General features: G+C 35.2%; 2 protein-coding genes across 4 annotated transcripts in view; one reads left to right on the top strand and one right to left on the bottom strand.

The window, feature by feature from the left end:
- LOC149780472 (GPI alpha-1,4-mannosyltransferase I, catalytic subunit-like) overlaps positions 1-4,807 on the top strand; it is a 40,759-nt gene extending 35,952 nt beyond the window's left edge. The window contains exon 7 of the mRNA XM_089937433.1: positions 2,907-4,807. Coding sequence (XP_089793559.1) covers positions 2,907-2,918 — 12 coding nt within the window. The 3' untranslated portion in view covers positions 2,919-4,807. The remainder of the gene's footprint in view (positions 1-2,906) is intronic.
- A 1,521-nt stretch (positions 4,808-6,328) lies between these two features.
- On the bottom strand, positions 6,329-11,438 carry LOC149780471 (single-strand DNA endonuclease ASTE1-like). Of its 3 annotated transcripts, none has more exons than XM_089937431.1 (2): positions 11,329-11,438; positions 6,329-9,775 (listed from the first exon to the last, which is right to left on the bottom strand). In XM_089937431.1, exon 2 carries the CDS (start codon positions 9,430-9,432, stop codon positions 7,441-7,443), a length of 1,992 nt encoding a protein of 663 aa, XP_089793557.1. In that variant the 5' UTR covers positions 9,433-9,775; positions 11,329-11,438; the 3' UTR covers positions 6,329-7,440. The 3 variants fall into 3 exon arrangements, with proteins under 3 accessions (XP_089793557.1, XP_089793555.1, XP_089793556.1); XM_089937429.1 differs by lacking the exon at positions 11,329-11,438 and adding an exon at positions 10,882-11,051; XM_089937430.1 differs by lacking the exon at positions 11,329-11,438 and adding an exon at positions 10,531-10,749.
- Between the last annotated feature and the right edge of the window lie 11,816 nt (positions 11,439-23,254).

Below are 23,254 nucleotides of genomic sequence, written 5' to 3'. Positions count from 1 at the left end.
TCATCTGGGTCTATGATGATTGAAAACAGTGATTCATCAGTATATGGATTTTCATATGTCTGGAGAATGATTACAGCCACAATTTGATGCATGTATTTTAAGTCTATCGATGTTTTATTATTATATATTGTATATTCTACCCTGCATCATTCTACTTGCAGTTTCTATTTGTTATATGCTGTATATTCTATTTTGTATTATTATTACATTAATGGTAGTGATATTTTTGTTTTACTGTTTTATTTTTACGAGCATCCATGCATCATGTTTTATTGATATTTTGTCCAAATTAGAGTTTGCATTTCACTTTTGGCATTTATGGTGTTCTAGAACTTTCTGCCCGCTTTCTTCTACTTTGGTTTTCAAGCTGCAGAAGGAGTTCTAGTTGCAGTTCTGCCATAGTAAATCGTATTTGGATGGTCTTTACTGCAGTCAGTGAGAAATCTTTGTTTTCTTATCCTGTTCTTCTTCCGTCATTCTGGCCCATTGATCAGGTGGTGCAGATATCTTTCACTGGGGCAATAACTGCCCTTGTTTCTCAGAGAATGACGTCTCTCTCCCTGCTCACTGGTCACTTAATTCCTGAAGCAGTCTGACAAACTTTGTTAACTCAGCAAACTTCCATTTTGTGGCTGATTTTAGGATAAGAGTGTCACTCTCAAAGTTGTTGTTTGTCCATGTGCTTGTAATTTTGCCATTGTTGGCTGAGCCATCGATGTGCTCTTTGAACATGGGATACAACCTTGTGTGTCAAAGTAGGTGTGGAACTATTGTGACCATGCGAGTCTTGGTCATCGATGACAGAATGTGTCATGTTTTTTGTACAAGACCATTTGAACCAAACACTAAATCAAGCACCCAACTATTTATTCCATGTGTCTGTTTGCACTCTGCTTTGGATGGTGAGTACAAAAAAAAGGATGTGTGCTGCCAGACGAAGAGTGCTTTATAGCCATTTTAAATGCCAATTCTCTATCTGTGCTGAATGTCAGTAACTCGGGCTGGTTATCTGTCAAGTTCTAAGTGACATCATGGAGGAATGCAAAACAGGCCTTGGTGCCGGAGTTGGTATGGATGAAAACTGTGCCAAACATGATCGGATGGTCATCAGTAAATCATCTTTTAATAGACAGATCTTTGAATACTCTCAGAGTCACATGAAAATCAGCGAGGTTGTAGGTCTTGTCTATTCACAAGAATGCTACCACCTTTTCAATACAGCAGAACCTTTTAATGTCTGTGATCTGTTGTTCAGTGTAAAGAGTCACGATTGGGTGTTGCAAGCCATTCATATTTCACAGTTTGGACATATTTGCTTGTTTTGTTTATCTTAATTGTAAGATAATTACAACATTCACAGTTCTCCATATGTTACCTAAATGATTAAATGAAGAATCCACGCAAACAATATGGTCGGCAATGTTCCCTGACTTGTTCTTGCTGTTGAATGTTTATTATTTTGAAGTTGTTTCTCACTTCTTGGGTGCTGGTAATCATCAACTTTTCAGAATTTGCCATTCGCTCAAATTGCGTCCACCCTTTATGCTCCAGTTCGTTTGCTAATCTTTCTCTAACGGAAGGATTGTTCTAATATAGGTAATGGTTTTTTTATAGATATTTCACGGATGCATGATAAGTTCTGGATGAGAATTTTCTAATGTTTTCACCAAGTGCGATGTTGGTTGAAATTTCAGAAGGAGATTACCACTTTTCTGGAACCATGTTATCCACTGTTTGAACTGATCAGGTCCTATCGAAGAGATCTATAGAGTTTTATACATTTAGTGATCGTATACAAGCTCATTTGCTAATGGTTGTGGTTGTAATGGTGTGTAGATATGCTTTTTGTCGACTTTTTTTCCGACAAAGTACATATCCAAATCAAGAGAGTGCCATCTTTCAATAAAGGTTTTCTAAGCTAGTTTTTGTACCATTAACACTTATCATTATTTGTTTAGAGTAAATACAAACTGGGGTTGTTGAAAAGATTCTTTGATGTAACTCAATTAATTGTAAGATAATTACAACATTCACAGTTCTCCATATGTTACCTAAATGATTAATTATGAGGTTGCAATAGAACAATTATAATAAACATATGTATGAGAATCGAGTCAATTTATCCATCGGGAACAACAACGTTGGCTTTGAATGAAGCCATCAGATTAAATAACCCCCATCAGCTCAGGGTCACCTTACTTATGCCAGATGTTGATATTGATATCTTGTCCTGTGTTGGTGAAGTTTTCTGTTCGTGACTGAATGTAATATCATTCTTTTTTAGACTTCAAAGTCCATATCCTTTAAAACTTTGTAATTCTTCTTACATTTCTTAGAATCGAAATATTGACTGAAGCCTTAGTAGGGGCATATTGGGTCCTTTTCGCAGATGGTAAGACATGTTTGCGAAATGAACCCCAGTTGCTAAAAGGAGCATCAAGTACTCGTTATTAAAACAATATGTTCAGTGCTATGGAAAATAAGGTATTGCACATTACAGAAATATTGATTACAACTGATAATAAAATTTAGTTGATCCATTTCACAGACAGGTAAGACCATTTTGCGAAATGGATATCATTCGCGAAAAGAACCTTTTTGAAATACTTTATATATAGAAAAGCTATATAAAATCCAATGTATAATGAATTACTACACAATATAATTTAATAACTGAAAATCAAAATTCAAAATATATTCGGTCAATAGATATAATTTTAAATGAACTTCTCATCATTAAAGATAACCTTTTGCACTTCAGTCACACCAAATGAAAACAGACCCGGATCAGGTATAATGTACATGTACATTCTAATCACGGAGGACAGATCCAACCTGTTATATATTGACAGCAACGTAGTATTTGCTAAATAATAAGACAATATAAATGATTTTTTTTCTTTCAGAGAATTTTTTAACATGAATGCTCCTTCTAAAAGCAAAGAACTGAGAAGAAACCACTCTTCACCTTCACCATTCATCAGTAGTTCTAGCATATTCAGTAGCGTACCAGGTTGGGGCGCCAGATGTCTTGAGGCGACAAAACCACGAGCACCAGAGGAAGAATTTGAAGAATAAACAAAGTTTACATGAACAAAACACTGTTTTAGCAAGAAATGTTTCTGTCCTAATTATTTCACAACACTGCTGTGTTCTATAAACAAAACAAAAAAAACATGAACAGCAAACAAATAAATAAGTGTGTTGATGTGAGGCGAGTAAAGAAGGAAAAAAAGCACTTGTGATGTTGCAAATAGGTTTAACTACTTGTTACAAAATAGCATCTGAAACAAAAATATACTGTTAGATTTAAGTAGTTTGGTGTCAACCCATGCTTTCTGTGCAACTTCATTTGATCGGTATCGCAAATCCCTACACATTTTATTAAATAGTTCCTTATCTGAAACCAAAACATACTGAATCTATACATATATAGAGAGAGAGAGAGTGATTGGCTAAAAAAATATCCAACTTTCTTCAGAATTCCATGGACAGAAAGTGAGAAACCTATACCCCCCCCCCAACATGTATTTGCATTACCAACAATATATGAAATAAGTTTGGTGAATTTCTTTTTCGAATTTAGAATGATCTATATTTATGGATGAACAGAAGGAGGAATCATTAAGTTCCCTGACACCGAAGCATGTTCCAGATAATGAGTATATATATATCAGATGATCATCCAATTTTAGTGAGATTACAATGAGCAATACCGGATTCCCAATCAGCCTGCTAAGAGAAAGAAATAATCTCAATCGATTGATCGATACAACAAGTTAACCCATGTTTCTTTGTGGAATAGGGACTCTGAGGCTATGTCTTCCAAGCGTAGGATCTGCCATGTATTGGACCCAGGATTCCAGTCATCTTCGCTAGCCAAGGTTCCGATAACCCTATCTACACCTTGGCATATCAAGCAGATATTTTTGTGCTTTGGGTCTGTGAATTTCATTGGAGGCAGTGGCAAGCTACTACATCCAATCAAAATTAAGTTTTTCAAATTTGAACACTGTTCCTACGTGATTGAGACAAGGAGAGCACACAAGTTGAATGGACTGATAAATAAGCACTTTTCGGGTGCCAACCCGTGTTTGCACAAATATCTTTTACTCAAATACAATTGTAATGGCTTCCCTCTGGTACATAGTCATACTTTGGATGTTAAACTTACAAATTATCCTTTTGAGGTCAATTGCCACCAACATTTTCGGCCGATGTACAAATCACCACGCTATGTGTTAGTTGGAATAACATACTAAGGGAGACATGAAATCCAATAGAATGTCGCTAGGACAAAGCACTGATATTGCTGTTCGATCTGCCAAGGTATAGATAGGGTTATTGGAACCTTGGCTAGCGAAGATGGATTCCAGTATCACATATATCAAATTTAGAAAGACAATTAAAAGATGTAGCAATGCACATAGAAAATGCAGAATATAATGTACAGCGTACACTAGTAGAAAAGAGAATTACTATACATACAGATGGTCCTCATAGCATTTTCCAAGATTCAAGGTGATCCATTAAAATACATAAGATTAGTTCTTCTTGATATCCTACAAGCCAAAATTTTAACAACTCATGTAAAACTTTTTGGAAACAGTGATCTGATGAAATATGCACATAATAATCCATGATAAACAGCTTGACTTGCACTAACGAGATTGTGTCAAAGATTTCCAGACATTTAAGAATTTACTTGAGCAATAATTATCACTATGATTAAAATGTAATTACTATCCACTCTATATAACAAACAAGCAACTATAAAATTATTGCTTAAAGTTTGGTTCATCTTTTAGATATGCAGGGATGGTCCTGGCTTTTAAAAAGCTGTCGCCAAAAAAATCGCCAACCTCAATATTTTGTCGCCAATTTTCAAAAAGTGTCGCCAAAAAAAGTAGTGTACATTTTTCCAAGTGTTAATTTAGTCTATTAATGTAACAGGCAATGAAAATTACAAAAGATGGATTAGTTACTACTTTAATTACAACAAGCATTAACAAAATGTTACAAAGTGTTACATGAAGATCCGTCGCCATTTTAGGGCTGCCCACTTGTTGAATGCAGTTTCAAAGTCTAATTTTTCACATCTGTACATGCTGATTCTCATTAAATTCTCGAGAGATGAGATGCAGAGCTTATTTCTGATGTCACTTTTTATGAGGTTCATCTTACTGAATCCACGTTCACAGTCCTCAGTGCTGGCAGGTGACACCAGTAGTCTCTCAGCAGCCCCCCCCCCCCCACCTTTTTATGGCTAGCTTCACAAAGCTTGTAGGGAATTGCTTCCTAAATCCCAAGAATGATCACTGAATGCTGTATAAATTTTCTCGACAAGAAAAATAGGATCTCCATTCCCACGAATGAAACTTACACGAGTCAACTCCTGGCAATATTGGACCGTATATATAAGCGTAAATTCACACCCAATTTAGGGATTCTTTCACTCCTGTATTTTGAGAAATAAATAATTATTATTAATTATGCAAAACTGTTTTTTTTTTTTTTTTTTTTTTTTTTTTTTGCTATTTCTTGTTGCGGAGTTTAAGTCTCTGTAGCCGTAACACGGGACTGATGGCAAAAGGAAAAGATCAATGAGTAAAATGCTGCACTGGCGACAGATGTAATTGTGATTTGAGATTTTTTCCATTTGCTTTGTATTTATACACAGTAGTCGGTACTTCAAAGGTTATCAGTTTTCTATGAAGGTTCAGCAAAACTACTGTATTGGTATATGTATAAAAAAAACAAAAAAAAAAAACAGAAGGATTAGCCATACAATTAATTGTATCTGTTCTATTCGCGTCTTCAGAAGTCGGTCAGTTGTAGGTATCGTGCGGTAGCATGATTGACTGGATCGCAGCATACAGTAGTACTCAGCCCAGATGTCAGCATAAGCAGATTATGACGTAACAATGCACTGTAAAGATAGGGTTGTCAATAAGAACAAGGATCGTTTGTGTAACAGATTGATTCCAATGCATTGCTTAGTCAAGTTTGTGGCTTCCTTTCGTTCTGGCTTTAAATTTATTCAGTCCAAATCCATGATTGTATGTACAAATTAAATAACCAAAAAGTATGTCGCCAAAAAAATCGCCAGGTGGGATATTTTTGTCGCCAATAAGGAAAAAAAATCGCAATTTGCGACATTGGCGAAGCCCAGGACGATCCCTGGATATGTACAAACAACAAACTTTCGCTGTATATAGATTTCTTGAAATTTCAAGTAAATTCTAAAACACAATTACATTCTTTATCTTATAATAACATAAGCAATCTTCAGAACACTAATAAAAGACATGCAAACAAATAATAACAATTCACATGAAAACATTTTATTTCAGTCTGTCATACAGAAATGAAAGAAAGTATGTTACAGATCAGTACCCATTTACATTATCTCCCATTGACAAACAGCTTAATCCGGTCCGTGATACCATATCTGTATAAACTAATTTTCCAAATCATACCATCTCTCTGCAAGTGTTCATTTATTTAATTAGACTTAAATTATAATAGCCGAGGAAGCAGAAATAGAAAGCAGTAGGATTGTTGATGATTTCATGCCACTTTCTGCCAACATATTGCATAGTTTAAGTAATAAAAGTAAAAAAGATGGCTGGATGCAATTCTAAAGATATTTAAACTGAAGAATAACAAATAGAAAAAGGTATGTCTATACCACTAGTTTAATATATGTACCAAATTTCATAGAGATCTCTCAAAACATTTTTGAGGTTTACTGCCAGTGAACGTAATTGCGGAGATGTATGTGTAGATAAACAAACCAATGGATCCAAACATTAAAAATAGTGAATTGTCCAAAGGCACATCTAGTTAAATATATCTAGCAAATTTCATTGGTATATCTAAAATTGTTTTTTTATAGTTTTTTTCCCATTAAACAAAAGTATAGATAATGGATGTATGGAAAGACAGGCAAATGAAAATAAGAATCAGAAATATTTAAACTGAAGAAGCAAATGACAAAATACACATCTGAACCAGTCTAAAATGTGTACCATAATATAATTAGATAGTTTGAATGGTTTTGGATTTATGATCTTGAAACAAAAGTGGATGATGGACAGAATCCATACAGATATCCACAAGCCAGATGATACATATTAACACAGTAAATATGGTTGATGTCTTCTAAAAAGTTCCATAATTTAAGCAGCGTTACATTATGACAGTTTATCTTGAAAAATCTTCATAACTGTAACTTTCTTTTTCCAAGCAAAGCAAGGAAAATTTGTTGTCAAGTGAACAGTTCATTTCTACAGACACAAATTTGGTCTTTGTCTTTCATGTTGCTAAGTATCTAGGAATAATTTCCTGATCATCTTTCTCCAGCAAGTTTTCCTCTTTCTTTTGTTTTTTTCCTAGTATTCTTTTCCCAGTTTTTCTTTCCACATGGTACAGATTGTCCTACAAACTGTAATGAAACAACTCTCCAGTTACCATAGTTACAAAGTTATTGTACAATTGCAGTACTGGGGAGTCTTTCACCAACATCTCTGTAATGAACAAGTCAGGGTTAGTTCTACAGTGAAGCTCTCTGCAGAAACTGTACAAGAAGGTGCCATTGAATATTAGTTCTAAGCAAGGTGTTTGGAATGGGCAAAGGAGAAGCTTATTCAGATAAATCAGATCACGCAAGCAGACCTGTAGCTGAGAATACCCATGGATCAAATCTGGCTCAATTGGATTCTTCTTTGTATGTTCTGTCTTTTTAGAAAACTTATCCAAGTTTTCCCACAGCTGGTTCAAATCTTTCTCAGACAATTCCCTGAATACAAGATGGAATTGGCTATCCAGCATCTCTCGAGGACCAGATACTTGCCCATTACCCTCCCTCCAGTCCTTTAAGTGTAGCATGATTAGATTTACAATATATGCTTTCAGATGATTCAAGGAGATTTTGGGAACCGAATTCTGCACCCAAATCCAAATGGCAAAGAAGACGAGATTTAATGACATCATATTATCACTAAATATATCTCTAGGAATTCCCAAACCTGAGATGATGATCTTCTGTCGGTGCCTCTCTGACAACTTAGGGATTTCCTCCAAAGAATGTTTATCTCCACAACATGGAATTTCCTTTATTGGCTCCATATAAAATGTGTGTGGATTCTTAATTTCTCTGTCATATTCCTCCACGCTTTTGTCACGACTACATTTACTCTCTGATGTGCTTGCCATTCTACCATCAGTAGAACTTATCACGAGACCATACACTATTTGCCTCACATGTGCTGAGCATCTAAAGGCTGAAGTTTCAGTCATCTGCTCAACCTGACAATACAAGATGACTCTGTGTAACACTGCCACATTCTGCATCAAGGTGGGTATCTGACAGGTTCTTAAGGCTGTTTTGAACCAGGCTGGCAATGGACTGCCATAATAGTCACATAACTCGTCCATTTCTGCTGATTCTGTTGCGTCCCCTTCTGTAAAAAACTTGAAGAGGTTAAAGGACTTGTATGTGTGGATGTTAGTGTACCTCTCCATTGACTGCAGTATGATGTCCTTTAGCGCCTCCCTCTTAGCATCTGGAGTAAGCTTCAGCACTTGTTCTAGCCCAGCCTCAATATTGGATAGGCAGTTAATCCAATGCATCAGACTCATCAAACGTTTGTGGTTCTTTGGCAATATAAACTGATCGCTGGAATGTGTTGTACACTTTGTACGCTTTATCATTTTATAGAATGCTTTAAAAGTTTTTCTATCAACATAGTCATTTCCAAGTAAAGTAGCCAGCAATGGGAGCACTGTTATGCCCAGCCCTTTAAAACTTTTGGCAAAGTTATCTGTGTGATATATTTTCACACGAAGGCAATGATCTGAATCCTCTTCATGCGACTTAACAGAACAGAGATTAAAATTTATGTAATCAAGTGGTATAAATCCTCCTTTTATTTCAAATATGTAGAAATCGGAGTCATTGCTAAGGACAGGACAGTTCCAGTCATTTGCCAGTGCTGCAATCTGATCATCTGCTTCATTCACGCAAGATGCATGAGGAATATTCATTTCCTCTACAATCTTTCGAAAAGCTTCGTATGCCAATATTGGCATAATTTTTCCTCCAACACCACGAGAGATATTGCCAGCTAAACAGCGTCTTTGACAAGCTCTGGCTAATACCGTGGCCAATTTTCGATCACTGGGCTCATGACCACCATCAAACACAAGGTATGGTGAAATATTGCAGGTTCTGAAGTGACTAAACACCTGCCTAACTCGCTTACAGAAAACATCATAGTCACCACCATAATGGCAAGGTATCTTGAAAAAGTAATACAGAAAAAAGTAGAAGCTGTTGCCATCAATTACAACCCTTGTGTCACGAAGCTTGTAATCTGGAAGAAACTTGGGGTTTTTATCAATAAATGCTTTTAGACCCTTAATACCCATTGTGCAAATAGTATTTGATTTAAATGTTAATTCTTGGATAAGAAACTGTTTGCTGCCATGTTTTAATAGAAATCAAAGTTCTATCACAAATTAAAATGGTGCGGCAGTGAGACAACACTTCGTGACGGGTTATTCTTTAATGGTAATATCAGTCCTATCTGTTTGAATGACTTGATCCTGATATTTTCGATGCAATATGAACTTCTGGAGTTCCTACACAATGACGTCACAGCATGCTATTACCTACTTATCTGCATCAGCCTGATTTACATAAAAACGAAGAACATTCCAAAGTCCAATCTTTCCAGGCATTACTTGTATTCTCCAAGTTCCAAATTGTTAACTGAAAAAAAGGAAGTTCATTTTTAAGATGCATGAATGTTCTTAGTAAAAATAAGTTTTCTTTCAACATAATGAAATTGTATAATGGTATTCAGCTCTCTAAGTGAGAGTCCCTGTTACTCAGGTCTCCATTGTCTATCCAGAAGTTTTAAAATTTGCTTTCTATAGACAGAACTTTAATTTTTGGAAGAATGTGGTTCTTGACTGCCGTTTTCAAGATTATACAGAGTACTCAGATACTGCAAGGTATGCTATGAAATCAAGAACACCTTTGAAATGAATAGGTCACAATTAAAAATTTTTTAGAAAAGGCTTTCAGTATGCACAGACATAAAGCACAGGAGTCTGACGTTTTATCAAAACAGTATGGCGAAATCTCTGACACGAAATCACCTTATCGGTACTATAAATGAACACACACAGGAGTCTGACGTTTTATCAGTAAAGTACAGTGAAATCTAACAACATGAAATCACCTTATCGGTACTATAAATGAACATTCATTTATAGTACCGATAAGGTGATTTCATGTCAGAGATTTCGCCGTACTTTATTGATTAAACGTAAGGCTCCTGTGTTCTACGACACATTCCTACAAAATTAAAACAAAATAAAAAAAAATAGTGTCTACAGATGTCACAAAAACAATATCAATAACTATTTATCACAAATGCCGAAAAATGTCATTAAATCACCACCAATATGTTACGTAAATAACTAAATGTCTACTCTTTCCCTACATGTGACCTATCTCACCTCTGTCAGCGCCAGTTCGAGTCTCGGATTCAGCCAATGTGGGTATGTGAGAAAGCTTGCCAGTAGCTTCTCGTGGGTCGGTGGTTCTTTCCGGGGGTTTTCCCGGGTTCTTCCTCCACCATTAATACTGGCCGCCATGTATAGCCTATCGTGTGCTGAAAAATGGCATTAAACCATACAACAACAACATGTGACCTATCGATATACCATAGACTCCACTGCAGAATATACATCATACTAAAGTTACTAAGCTCGTTGCAGTACACTTTAATGTTCACGATTAATGAGAATCTTGACAACCAACAAAACTGTACAACATATACTCTAAAGAATGCAACTGCTCATTCTTACCTGATCTGTTCGTAATTTTGTTAAAATTTGTCTTTTCCTTGATCTGAATAACACTTGTTTTGCGGGAAGTCCTTTCTCATACATTACCGGAAACGCATACCAAAACTATAATAGTCCTAATACTTGCAAGCAAATTCAATCTATATTCCATTTATGCTTACGTACAATGTTTATTTAGGATGAGCAGTTAATGTCAAGTACTTATCGCTATCTTTAGACTGGTATTAAGAGCGAAGGACTGATAATAGCCGAAGATATAAACTCGGGGGTGGGGGAGGGGTTTCATGTCTACAGTACTAGAAGCAGTGAAAGATGGGAGGAAAGGAAAATATCAAGAAACAAACAGGCCATTTTATAGTATGTATATCAGGAATTTTTAGGAATTTTCTTCGCTATTAACAGTATCGATAACAAATGCAATTTCAATATAGAAAATTTGATACCCACCGGAATAGATGCGTGAGTGTTAGGCATCGCGCTGTTTGCCACATAAATTGTACGCAATGTCCAGTATATGAAAGATGTAACGCTCGTTGTATCTTGATTGGTCATCATGCAACAAGAACATTAAAATGCAATAACTCAATGTCGTTATCAGTTGCGTGTGAAATGCGATATCAAACTGACTATTCTGGCTCAAATTAATAGATTTTCTGCAAATCCGATTGCACATGCACGTTTAAATAGCAGTTTCTTCAGTTAATAATTTATAACTTTTAACCTTCTGCGTACTGTAAGTGATAATTGGCTATACTACACCCACCCACCATGTTAAGCCTATTAACATTACCGATGGTACTTTTATTTCCATTTTACATCAGATTATTGCGGGAAATTGCGATGAAAGGGGAGTTACTCTAATATTGCAGAAATACCGAAAAATATCTAGTTCTGTTGTTGGGAACTTGATGTATATGTTGCACAAAGTGTAAATCAACTTGAAATGCACCATGAAGTCGAGGAAATATTTTAAATAAAACAAACCGAACAAAAAATTGACACCTCTAGAAATCTTTTCTTAAACATTGACGACGCCTAGAAACTTGTCCTCAAAACTGTAAATTTGAAACAATATTTAAGATGAGTTCAGTTTGGGCAAAACTAACATTTTCCCGAAGTTAGAAAAATCATTGACTCACATACCTTATTTCCTGAGGATGACAGTCATCATCATTAGCATTTTCATCCTCATTAAACTTTAAACGTCGCCAGAAAACTCACTTTCTTCTACTTCGGAATTAACGGATGCTCCTTTTGTGTTGGTTTATGAAGTACATGTACAAGGAATGTTTTCTTTGGGGTGTTTAACATTTTCCCTTTCTGTTTTTCTTTTGCTCTGCAGTTTTACTTTTTAAGCCACACTTTCTTCCTTCATAAAGTTTTATTTTGTTTGCTTTTCGATTTGAGAACAATCAGTATTTGAACTTTTCAGTAGATTTCCCGGTGATAAGCGTGGAATAAATTTTCTGTTTCGTTTCTAAATACTGATATTTGTAATAATTCTGTCCCTAAAAATGAAGACTGGACTGTAATGTTGCTGTCAGAAACTTTCTTTTAGATTTCTTGTAGCTCGGTTTCCTTCACATGTAGTGTCACCTCATACACTGTTACTACAGTAATTCAGTTCTGATGAGATTTTGTGTTGAGCAATCTTCTGTCGATTTCTTATTTTAGATAGATTGATTAGATTGATTCAGCATGTGTGTGTATGTGTATATATATATATATATATATATATATATATATATATATATATATATATATATATATATATATATATATATATATATTTAATGCCCTAAGTGATTAAGTAAAACAATTTGAAGGATAACATCTCTCATTTGCTAAAGTCATCAGAACTTACGGAATATAACGGCATTACCATACTTCACACTTTGACTCTTTCATGCTACCATAGATTCAATCTCTTGTTTCTTGACAAATATGGTAATCATACGATCTGGCTCTTGTGTGGCATCATTGGCCCTTATCAGACGACAAACTGGTTGACAGAATGTTTACAGTGATATTAATTTTAAGAAGAGTAGATTTTTTGAGAACATGAGGAACGGTCGTGTTAAGAAAGCAGTAATTTGGCTAAAACATTTTTTTATTTACTGAAGTCATCTTGTAAGGTAGGTAAATTCAAAGAAGAGATATAGAACAGCACGCATAAGATTATTTCAAGCTCTCTCATTAACAATAATATTTAGTTACATAATGTGACTGAAGAGATTAATGAAAGCATAATATTGCAAGCATTGAAACATGATAATGAGATTTTTTTAAAAAGAAAAAAATATACGTATAATATTATATTGTCCGACGGCAACTAATACATTTTTATAGCAGAAAAAAAGTATGTATACGGGCAAATCAGCAAATATGAAAGAAAAAAAGTATAAAGATGTTGGCATTGATGGAGTGTGAGGTTGGGTAGCTAAATGATTTTTAACTTCCGCTCGGGTGCAATATAATTATAATAAACAAATATGAGCTTGAAATATAACAGCGTAAAGTAAAGATATAAGTACAGATCAGGAAAACTTTTTAGTTGTAATTATGTACTTATGGACCACTTCAAAGCTCTCCGTGACCTCAACCAATTGCAGGAGGTTATTCATTAAAAACGAAGTTATGTCTGTGATATGGGGTAGTATTCATATTTGGTTTCTGCGAGCAACATATTTTGAAATTCAATTCTGCAACAGACTTTGGTAAAAAAAAAATATTTTTGGTTTAGTTTCGTTCAGGGAAACAAAAACAAAAAACCTTATTTAGCCAAACAGGACTAAAGTTATCTAACCACCAAAATTAAGTTAGAAGTTCGAATAATTTCTATCCAATCTCTATTAAATAAACGGATTCCTGGAAAATGTCACTTTATAACAATTAATTAACAAAATACTATGATTTCTCTGCCTTTGTCCACCACCTTGCACAATGTACTGTACGTATGACGACACATCATGTACTTGTGAACCACTTCGAAGATCTCAGTTAAAATTCAATTACGGACCAAAATCAGGGGTGTTAAAACCCATTAATGCAGTTTAGCGATTTAATATGTGCATATCCCATCAATCCATTTAATTTGTTTCGTGTCATGCTGACTGCGGCAAGATTCACTCAGTTATGTGTTACAATAACATCTTACAAAATTCACATTCTTAGGGCTGGGTTCTCTACAATAATTGACAACGTGTATCATCAGCAAACAGTCTTATACTGGAGAGAATATGTCATAATATTATTTATGTACATTAGAAATAACCAGCCCTGACATGCTGTTGGTCTGAAGTATAACATTATATTACAACATTTTGTGTTCTATTTGAGAGATAATTTTCATTCCATTCCAAATTTCCATCACCAATTCCAATATTTCTTAGCCTATGATTTAAACATTTTGTGCCAGTCTCTGTTGAAGGTCTTATTAATATAACAAAATATTACTCTGATTTCCCTGCCTTAGTCCACCGCCTTGAAAAAAGCACTGTACATATGACACCAAGGGAACCAAATCTTTTTTAATGCAACTATATTGAAGATACCCAATTAGGTTGTTGACTGTAAGATAATTGTACGTGTTTGAAGACCTGTGTTTTTAAATGGTTTGCCCAAGCGGCTTAGTAGTGTAATAGGTCTGTAATCTGAAACAACATTTTGTCCCCTTTTTTGAATAGAATCAACATTGGTATATTTCCATGCTTGTGGAAAATAAGAAGATTGGGGCGAATTATTGAAAATTTCTTATAAATATCGTGACAATATACTGATGTCTTCTGTTAGCAGCAAATGGTGGAGCTTATCAGGATCGTCATGGTTGCATTTTTAAAATAGTGTACTCAGCAGCAATCCAAACATTTTCCCCAAATCAAACGGTGAGGCAGAACTAGTAACCTACGGTCATCCAATGTATAACACATATGCAAAATACTGTTGGCACTATGCATAAAATTACCGAAAACTTCGAATACCGTGATACTATAACAAGCACAATGTCGTAGAAAGCAGTGATGCATAATTCTGAGTTTATTCAAAGTGTTTTATAAATGTTTCAAGTGCAGTGGAGAACTAAAAAAGGAAGGATATTCATAGCGTAGGAAAAAATATGTTTGTTAGTGCTGTTTGCAGTTTTCACATGAGGTTAAAGTTTGCAAAAGAGATGACATAACACTGAATTATTTAATGTGTTTAAGGTTTTAATTGTTTAGTTTGAATTCATAATGAATTTTATGGATTATTACTGAAAAGAAAACCAATTTGGTGATTAAATCATACTTTTTACATTAAGAGTTTTATTTCTGTATGTTGCATTAAATTTATAACATTATGTGAGAACAACTTTTTCAAATTTAAGCCTAACTGAAGGAATACAAAGTATAAAAGAAACTTATTTATTTAAAATTCAGCAAGTCAGATACTTTCAATGAGTTTCAGGGATACGGTTACTGATTCTGCTATCACTGCCCTGGGCGATCCTTCTGCAAGTATGTTGTAGGGGACAACCTAAACCAACAAGTAGATCTCTGCTTTTTTTTATAGACATTACTGGTAGCTACCAGCAATGTCAGAAAAAAACTGAGATCAGCTTGTTGGTCTACATGGAACTGGTCTCTAGGAAGGAACCGTAAACTGTCGATAAACTTCAGATGGTAAATGACATTATATCTGCAATTATTTATTGTTTTCTTCAGTCAACGCCATACCGGCCCTGTGCACCATTAGATGCTGCCATATCCACCCAGATTATGGATTACTACACGAATTTTTACATTTAATGGACAGATGTACATACCTCGATTGCAGATGGAATGAGCCGCCCCACGATAGTTGCTTATGATGTGGCAGTTGTCGCGAACTTTAGTCATCATTAAATCCCAGGTCATATGCTTTTCTTATATCAGTCTGGTTGTCTTAGTCCAGTCGTCTCACTCATGGTGTCCACAAGTTTGGATCTACTTTTACAATGAAGAAACCCTTGTTGTATTCTGCTGTTCCTGACGGAGTTGTTATACAATCAAACAACAACAGATATATAACAAATATAAACTCTCAGAAAGCAACTTAAGGTCTGTTCAACATTGATAACACACCATACAAAACATTTCGAGAGAGACAGACAGACACAGACACAGGCACACGAAATCTAGCTATTTGGTATTATGCTATAGACTACAGTTCGTTCCACACAGCACAGCGAATTTTATCGTATATGTAACTAAGTAAATTTTCAGGTCAGCGTCATTCGTTTCAAATACTTCGTGTGAAGCGAATTAGGCACTTTTAGCTACATTTAATGACGCTGACCTGAAAAATAAAATTCACGATTCTGTGTGGAACGAACTATAACAGAAAACACTGTTCACTACACACATGCTATACACATCACTGGCTACAAAAATCGCAACTCTCTCAAGAGCAAAGCCGGCAACAACCAGAAATGTGTTGTCAGTCCTGCGTTCTTCAAACTTTGTCAATCCCCCCCCCCCCAACCAGCCCAAACTGAATAAATTTTTTTAATATAATTACAAATGAAAACTCCTGCACTTAACAATTGGGGTGGTTTATTTAACAGTCCACGCGCTATCCCACGTGATTTCTATGTAGCGTACCATTTCACTAACAATAGCAACACTTGCCATACTTCCAGGACAGAAAGTATATATTTAAAAGTAAATCATGGATTACAAATCTCATCAATCATTACACACTTCGCTTGAAATGTGAACTGTACTGTATCGTACTATTGTCTACCATATAATTATTTTCAAACTTAGAACTGATGACAGTTAAACGATATCCATATAAAATATATTAACTACTTGTTATTTTCGTATTTTCATGACATTCATCAATTAAATATGATAATACATTATTATTTTTTGTTTCTATTTTTTTCATGCGTAGAACATGTATACTTAGGGTTGACGGGTCACCACACTGCTCATTAACACATTCGTATTAACGACGGTATTTACAAAACAATAGCACGTGGCTCAAGACGCCTAGCGTGCGATACTTCCAATACATAATAATTATAACTTTTTTCTTGTTTTTTTGCTTGTTATATATATATATATATATATATATATATATATATATATATATATATATATATATATATATATATATATATATATACCTAGATTCCATTAAGATAATTATTCAGACTTTCATAAAGGAGTACAAAAACTGATGACCTTTATATAAAGAAAGAGGTAGTCTTAGTAGATGATTAATACTATGTGTTGAATATGTTAAATTTATTGCAAAAGGGAAAAACTATTTTATGTTTAGCCGACTGACCGTCAGTAAGTATGTACATATATATTTGTTACAAACATTTATGGTGAAACGTTTAATACACCATGATTAATACACAATGAAAAACAAACGTATCGAAATTACAAATATTCAATAAATACTAAAGATATATAGTTATGTAAATATACCCACATTCCCAAGAACACCCGTACGTGCATATATACGCATATATGTATATGCATATATCCACACACATCCTTACATAGACCCACATACATATATGCACATACATACATATACAGAGATAGCGTGATAGGCACACACATGCAAATAAACATCCATACCTGCATTCGTGTATACATGGTATACGATACAAAGTAAAAATACAACACGTTAATTTGTGACCTAGTAAAACACTCCAGACTATGCTTGCTGTGTGAGCTTCGGTACAATTTCCTTCCTTAGAAGACACAAAAAGTGTCATAAAATATGACCAGTATTCAATATGCTTTACTTAACAGTATTATAGGTACATTATACATGAAGGTAACATAGTAATGCATGTATTAAACAATGAAAAGGAGAATGTAACTTTTAAGAGATTATATTACTTCTTTCGTTGCTGTAAATTGGAATCTAAAACAAACTGATACACATTCTTTGATTTAGTGCGGTGCTATGTGGTCTCTTCCATCTCCCTGATTCAACTTGTAAAGTATGGACCAAGATTCTTATTTTTTAAAGGGATTTTCTAAAAAATTTCGCTGTCACTATATCCAAATAATCCATATAGCCCAAATATTGTGACAAATTTCTATATAATCAAGCTCTTGAAGATTCACTGACTTTTTGTGCCTTGTTTGGATAAACTGGTCAAACAGAAGTTGTTTAACTAAAGATAAGAAAATCTTTATGTTGCCAACAGCTCGATTTATTCACACTTCCTTCAAGCCCAGACCATTTAACAACTTCAGGACTAATGATGCCCAATATTTTCGTTCCAGGATGGCTTTCCATGTCAGTAAGCATTAAGTTATATCTTGCAGATATATATCTTCTATTATCTGAGGAGATAGTCTTAGTTCAAATGCGGTAATATATATTGATCTGTAAGGGTGTCCTTCCCAATTGACCATATACAGAATCATTTTGGGTAGATTTGTTAACCCCAAGAAGGGTTTTGCAACAATTTAAGTGCAACTGTTCAGCAGCATTTCCTTCAATTAATCCATTCACTTCTGATCCATAATTAAGAATTGATGAATTAATGTGTCAAAAATTTCACATTTTACATTTGGAGGTACATTTCCAAACTTTTATATATATTTATCCATTCCAATTAATGCCTTCGAAGCTTGTTCGCTTAAAGTTTATTGAGCAAGTGTGAAAGAACCACCTGTTGTAAAAAAACAGTTCCAAGAAATGTAATTTGTTAACAATTCTAACTGTATGTCTTCAAGGAAGAATCAAGAATCATCTGATATTCTTCTTCCCTTGCGGAAAATTGTAATTTTTGTTTAATTTGTATCAACGGGAAACATTACTAGGTCATCTGCATATAAAATCATAAACAGATGTAGCATACCTAAGTCAGCACATGGAACACCACTGTTAATAAATTCTTGTTCAGTGTCATAATAAACATGGTTAAAAAAAGTAATTGCGACAAATATCATCCTGGACGCATGCCAGTTACACATACAAATTCTTCCAATAAGGTATTATTGATTTTCACTCTACTTTTGACATTTCCAATCACTGAATATACAATATTAAATGTTTTACCTTTTATTCCTAATTTAAGTAATTTATACCATAAAATATCCCTTATAACAGAATAAAACTGTTTAACAAAATCAACAAAAGTATTTTAAATTTTTTTAAAACCTGAGTTAATATAATGAGTTATCAACACACGTAATGTGAAAATGTTATCAGTTGTGGGCATATGTCTCGTAACACCAGTCTGAGCTTCAACAAATGCCTGGTGATCCTCCGCCCAATTAACAAGTCTGTAATTCAAGATCTTAGTAAACAATTTACCCATGACGCTTAAAAGGGTGATACATCCATAATTGTCTATGTTATTTACAGAACCTTTCTTACGAATATGTATAACTATACCTTCAGACCAAATGTCTGGAAAGCAACCAGTATTGAGCTGGTATTGCGTCATACATAATATGAATTGCATCATGTTATTCCTAGAAGTCATGGATGATGCAGTCATAACCAAGCTTACATCACTCTGCTGAACGAATGGCCCTCTATCAGTTCAAGAACTAAAACACTGATGTGCTCTCTTGTTTGATTTTGCAAAGGGACACATTTCTGTTTAGCCAAAGTGAGCAGAGATGCCTCGTATTAGTGTAAACAATGCAGATAACTTCTGCTATGTTTGTGGTGAAGTGACTTTTGCATCACAAAAGCACAGAATAACCACTATGGTTAAGAAAGCCTATCACCTTTGTTTGGCTGCAAAATTGGAGATCAAGAAAAGAGGTGGGACCCACACATATGCTGCAACACTTGAGCAACGAATCTTCGCCAGTGGTTGAACAGGAAAAGGAAATATGTGGCTTTTGCAGTGCCAATGATTTGGAGAAAGCCAACAGATCATATCAGCAATTGTTACTTCTGCATGGTCCCTCCAGTTAGGAAAGATGTGTTAAAAAAGAAAAAGTGGACTGTGCATTATCCAAACATTCCATCAGCTATACGTCCAGTACCCCACGGAGAAGTACTGCCGGTTCCTGATGCACCAGAATCATTCTCACTGGAGTTAGACAAGGAAGAGATGAAACATCTAGTGATGAACCATCAATGTCACATGACCCATATATTTTCTCCCATCCTTCTCTGAACCACACCTCATAACACAAGGTGAATTGAATGACCTTATCAGGGATTTGGAACTATCCAAGAGTACGGCAGACCTGTTGGGCTCCAGGCTACAGCAGTGGAATCTCATGTCAGGTCATGTTATGGTTTCCATGTTCTGTGACCGTCGAAAGGATCTTGCCCCATTCTTCATGGAAGATGATCTTATAGCCTGCAACAACATCGATGGTGTGATGGCAGCCCTCAACATCGTTCATGATCCAAATGAGTGGAGACTGTTCGTTGATTCATCGAAGACGAGTCTTGAATCTGTTTTGCTGCATAATGCCAATGTTTTGCCATCAATTCAAGTTTGTCATGCAGTCCATACGAAGGAAACCTATACAAACATGAAACAACCTTTGAGGTGCATAAACTATGACCAACTTCAGTGGCAGCTTTGCGGCGATTTGAAGGTTCTTGATCTCTTGCTTGGTCTGCAGACTAGATACATAAAGTACTGCTGTTTTCTATGTGAATGGGATATTTGTACCAGAGATTCCCACAACATCAAGAGAGATTGGCCACTCTGACAGTCACTGGAGCCTGGGAGGAAACGTGTTCAGCATCCACCACTTGTTGAATCAGTTAGTGGCAAAACGTTTTCAAAGAAACAACAAGTCAGACAACTACCTTGTCTGGTGGAAAACTTCCTCAAGGCATACAAAAACCGTGGTTGCGACATGCCACTAAAGATACATTTTCTACACTCTCATCTAAAATTGTTTCCACCGAACTGAGGAGCAGTGAACAACGAGCACGGCGAGCGATTTTACCAGGATATTGCAACAATGGAGAAACGCTATCAAGGCAAATGGAACCCATCAATGCTAGCAGACTATTGTTGGACAGTGACAAGAGATGCTCCATTTAATAAATACAAGAGACAAGCCAAGAAGAACCGAGTAGACAATGAATAAGGACTAAACTATATATCTATGCAGAAAAGTCAGTGATGGCTTGATGAATAGAAAAATATCTCAGGAGTAAAACAAGCCATAGAGTATTGTCGTGTGTGCCTTTAAAAACGGAAATAGCATAAGGAAATCGAAGGTCATGGGTGGAACCAAGTATTTTGAAGTTACGTACCTTCTCTCTTATATAGTATGATAGAGAGGGTCCTGTGTCAAAACGGGTCATGGGGGTAATCTAAAGTATTTTTGTCACTCTGTATGATTCTTTTTCCTTCAGATTATTGTTTGTTTTTTCCTCAACATCGCGCTCACGTCGAGCACCTGCGATAATAATCACTTAACATCCTTCAACTGTTCATATAAAATGTTCCTCACCACCTGGTCTACAGCCAGAAGCACTATTTGTCCAAAATTATCGAATTTACTGTGAGAAGTTTTCACTATTATGGATACAATTCAGTTATAATCAGTCCTACTGATTCCAATACAATGAATTTTTAATGTCTATTCAACATAATCCCTAAGGTACTGTTGTCTTCGGTGGTCACACCGTAACTTGTGAGTAGTTCCTGGTGTTTCCTTCCTTGCATTTGTTTTGGATCTATCTAAGGGTATCGAGTCATGACTTTCTGGAGTTATCTCCCTTCTCTGTGGTTGGGTCCCATCAGACTCGATCTTGGAGCTTACCATCTGAAGCAATCTCTCTCTCTCTCTCTCCCTCTCTCTGTTTTGGTCTGTCTGCATTTTTCATATATCGTTGTCCTCTTGATTTTTCACAAATGTCAGCCAGCATGTTCTCCTTTGAAATGAACTAGTTGATAATGGCTAATAAGTGCCATATATATATATATCAAGCCTGCGATAGACCATGTACAATTGGCTGTGTATTTAATATACAAGTGCAGACGTCACAGAACATTTATTTCTTTATAACGTGATTCCTGGTAGTAAAAGACAAAATATTTTCGGTAGAATCCATGATTAACAGTTAATGCAAAGGCTTATTTATGATTACCAGAAATTAATTCATATGTTTTGTCTTTGAATTTTAGAAGACTTATGTCTACCAATTGTTATGGAAATAATTCAGGCTGTATCAAACAAGTACATGATCAAGGTCCATACAAGTGACGCATTTTACCCAGTTTTAATGATGAATGGTTCCAAATGTCATGAACTGACTAGGTTTTATGACATGTGATTGGCTGTAAACAGTCATGTGATACTGATGTAGATTTGGGTCCTACTATCAGTTCCCATTGGTTTACAATTCTTTTCTCTCAAGCTTTGCCTGTTTCAACTCCTTACAACATGAAACTGACAGCAACCTCCACCTCACTGTGCCATCAGATCAAATTTGTCTACAACAGACTAAATCTCTGGTTAGAAGTTCAAACATTGCAATTCCCTACATCCATGAGCTCACCATGACTGTTGTCAAACAATGTATATGCCAGGCTTTAAAAGCAAATGTACCTTCAAAAAGTACTGCTTGACGTCAACTGTTATGTAAGGTTACATTCATATGACATAAAAACAACAGATCTATAAAAATCGATTATTTATCGGGGTGGTGGTATACACATAGAAAGCAAGAGCAATAAATGCTGAACACGTACATTATATTTCTCGATAATAAAATCATGGTGAACTTCATTAACTCTTATGCTGAGATTTCGTATGGACGAAGTCATCTATGCTGGCCAATGGGTAGTTTATACACTTTACACAGCAACAATAAATGATGTGGATGAACTGCCTTTGTCTAACAAAGATGGAGCTAGGTGTTTGGGTGCAGTGTGGAGAGTCTACTATATGAAAAGTAGCTACCTAAAACTGAATGCTTCGTTCATGGAATACGCTGATTTGATGACTGACTGAGGGAAGATTGAAATTGTAAGGACTAAATGATCATGATTTGGTATCTATCAAAATATACTTTTTTGCCTAGTCACTCATAAGCTTGCATATAAAGTCCGTTGGGCTTTATTTACTTTGTGAGTTTTTATGAATGACCATTTAATCCAATAATAAAACAATTAACACAATAGCCAATCCATTGGCTTTCTTTTGAGAATGCTTCCTCATTTTTCACTTCAGTTTTTCTTTGTTTGGATATTTTTTCCACTGACCAGTATAAAAAGTAATTTAGATAGGATCCAGGAAACAAAAGCACATTCAAAGCACCATAGGTCAGCCTGAAACTCGTTCATTTAATAATAATAAGAACAAGAAGAAGAAGAAGAAGAAGACGAAGAATAGCAGTAAAATGGTTCATAAATAAACAAATAAATGATTTGTTTTCCAAT

The sequence above is a fragment of the Sinohyriopsis cumingii genome, chromosome 16 (genome assembly GCF_028554795.1).
Source record: "Sinohyriopsis cumingii isolate HCF-2022 chromosome 16, ASM2855479v2, whole genome shotgun sequence".
NCBI lineage: Eukaryota > Metazoa > Mollusca > Bivalvia > Unionida > Unionidae > Sinohyriopsis > Sinohyriopsis cumingii.
This window is presented reverse-complemented; position numbering and strand designations above follow the sequence as displayed.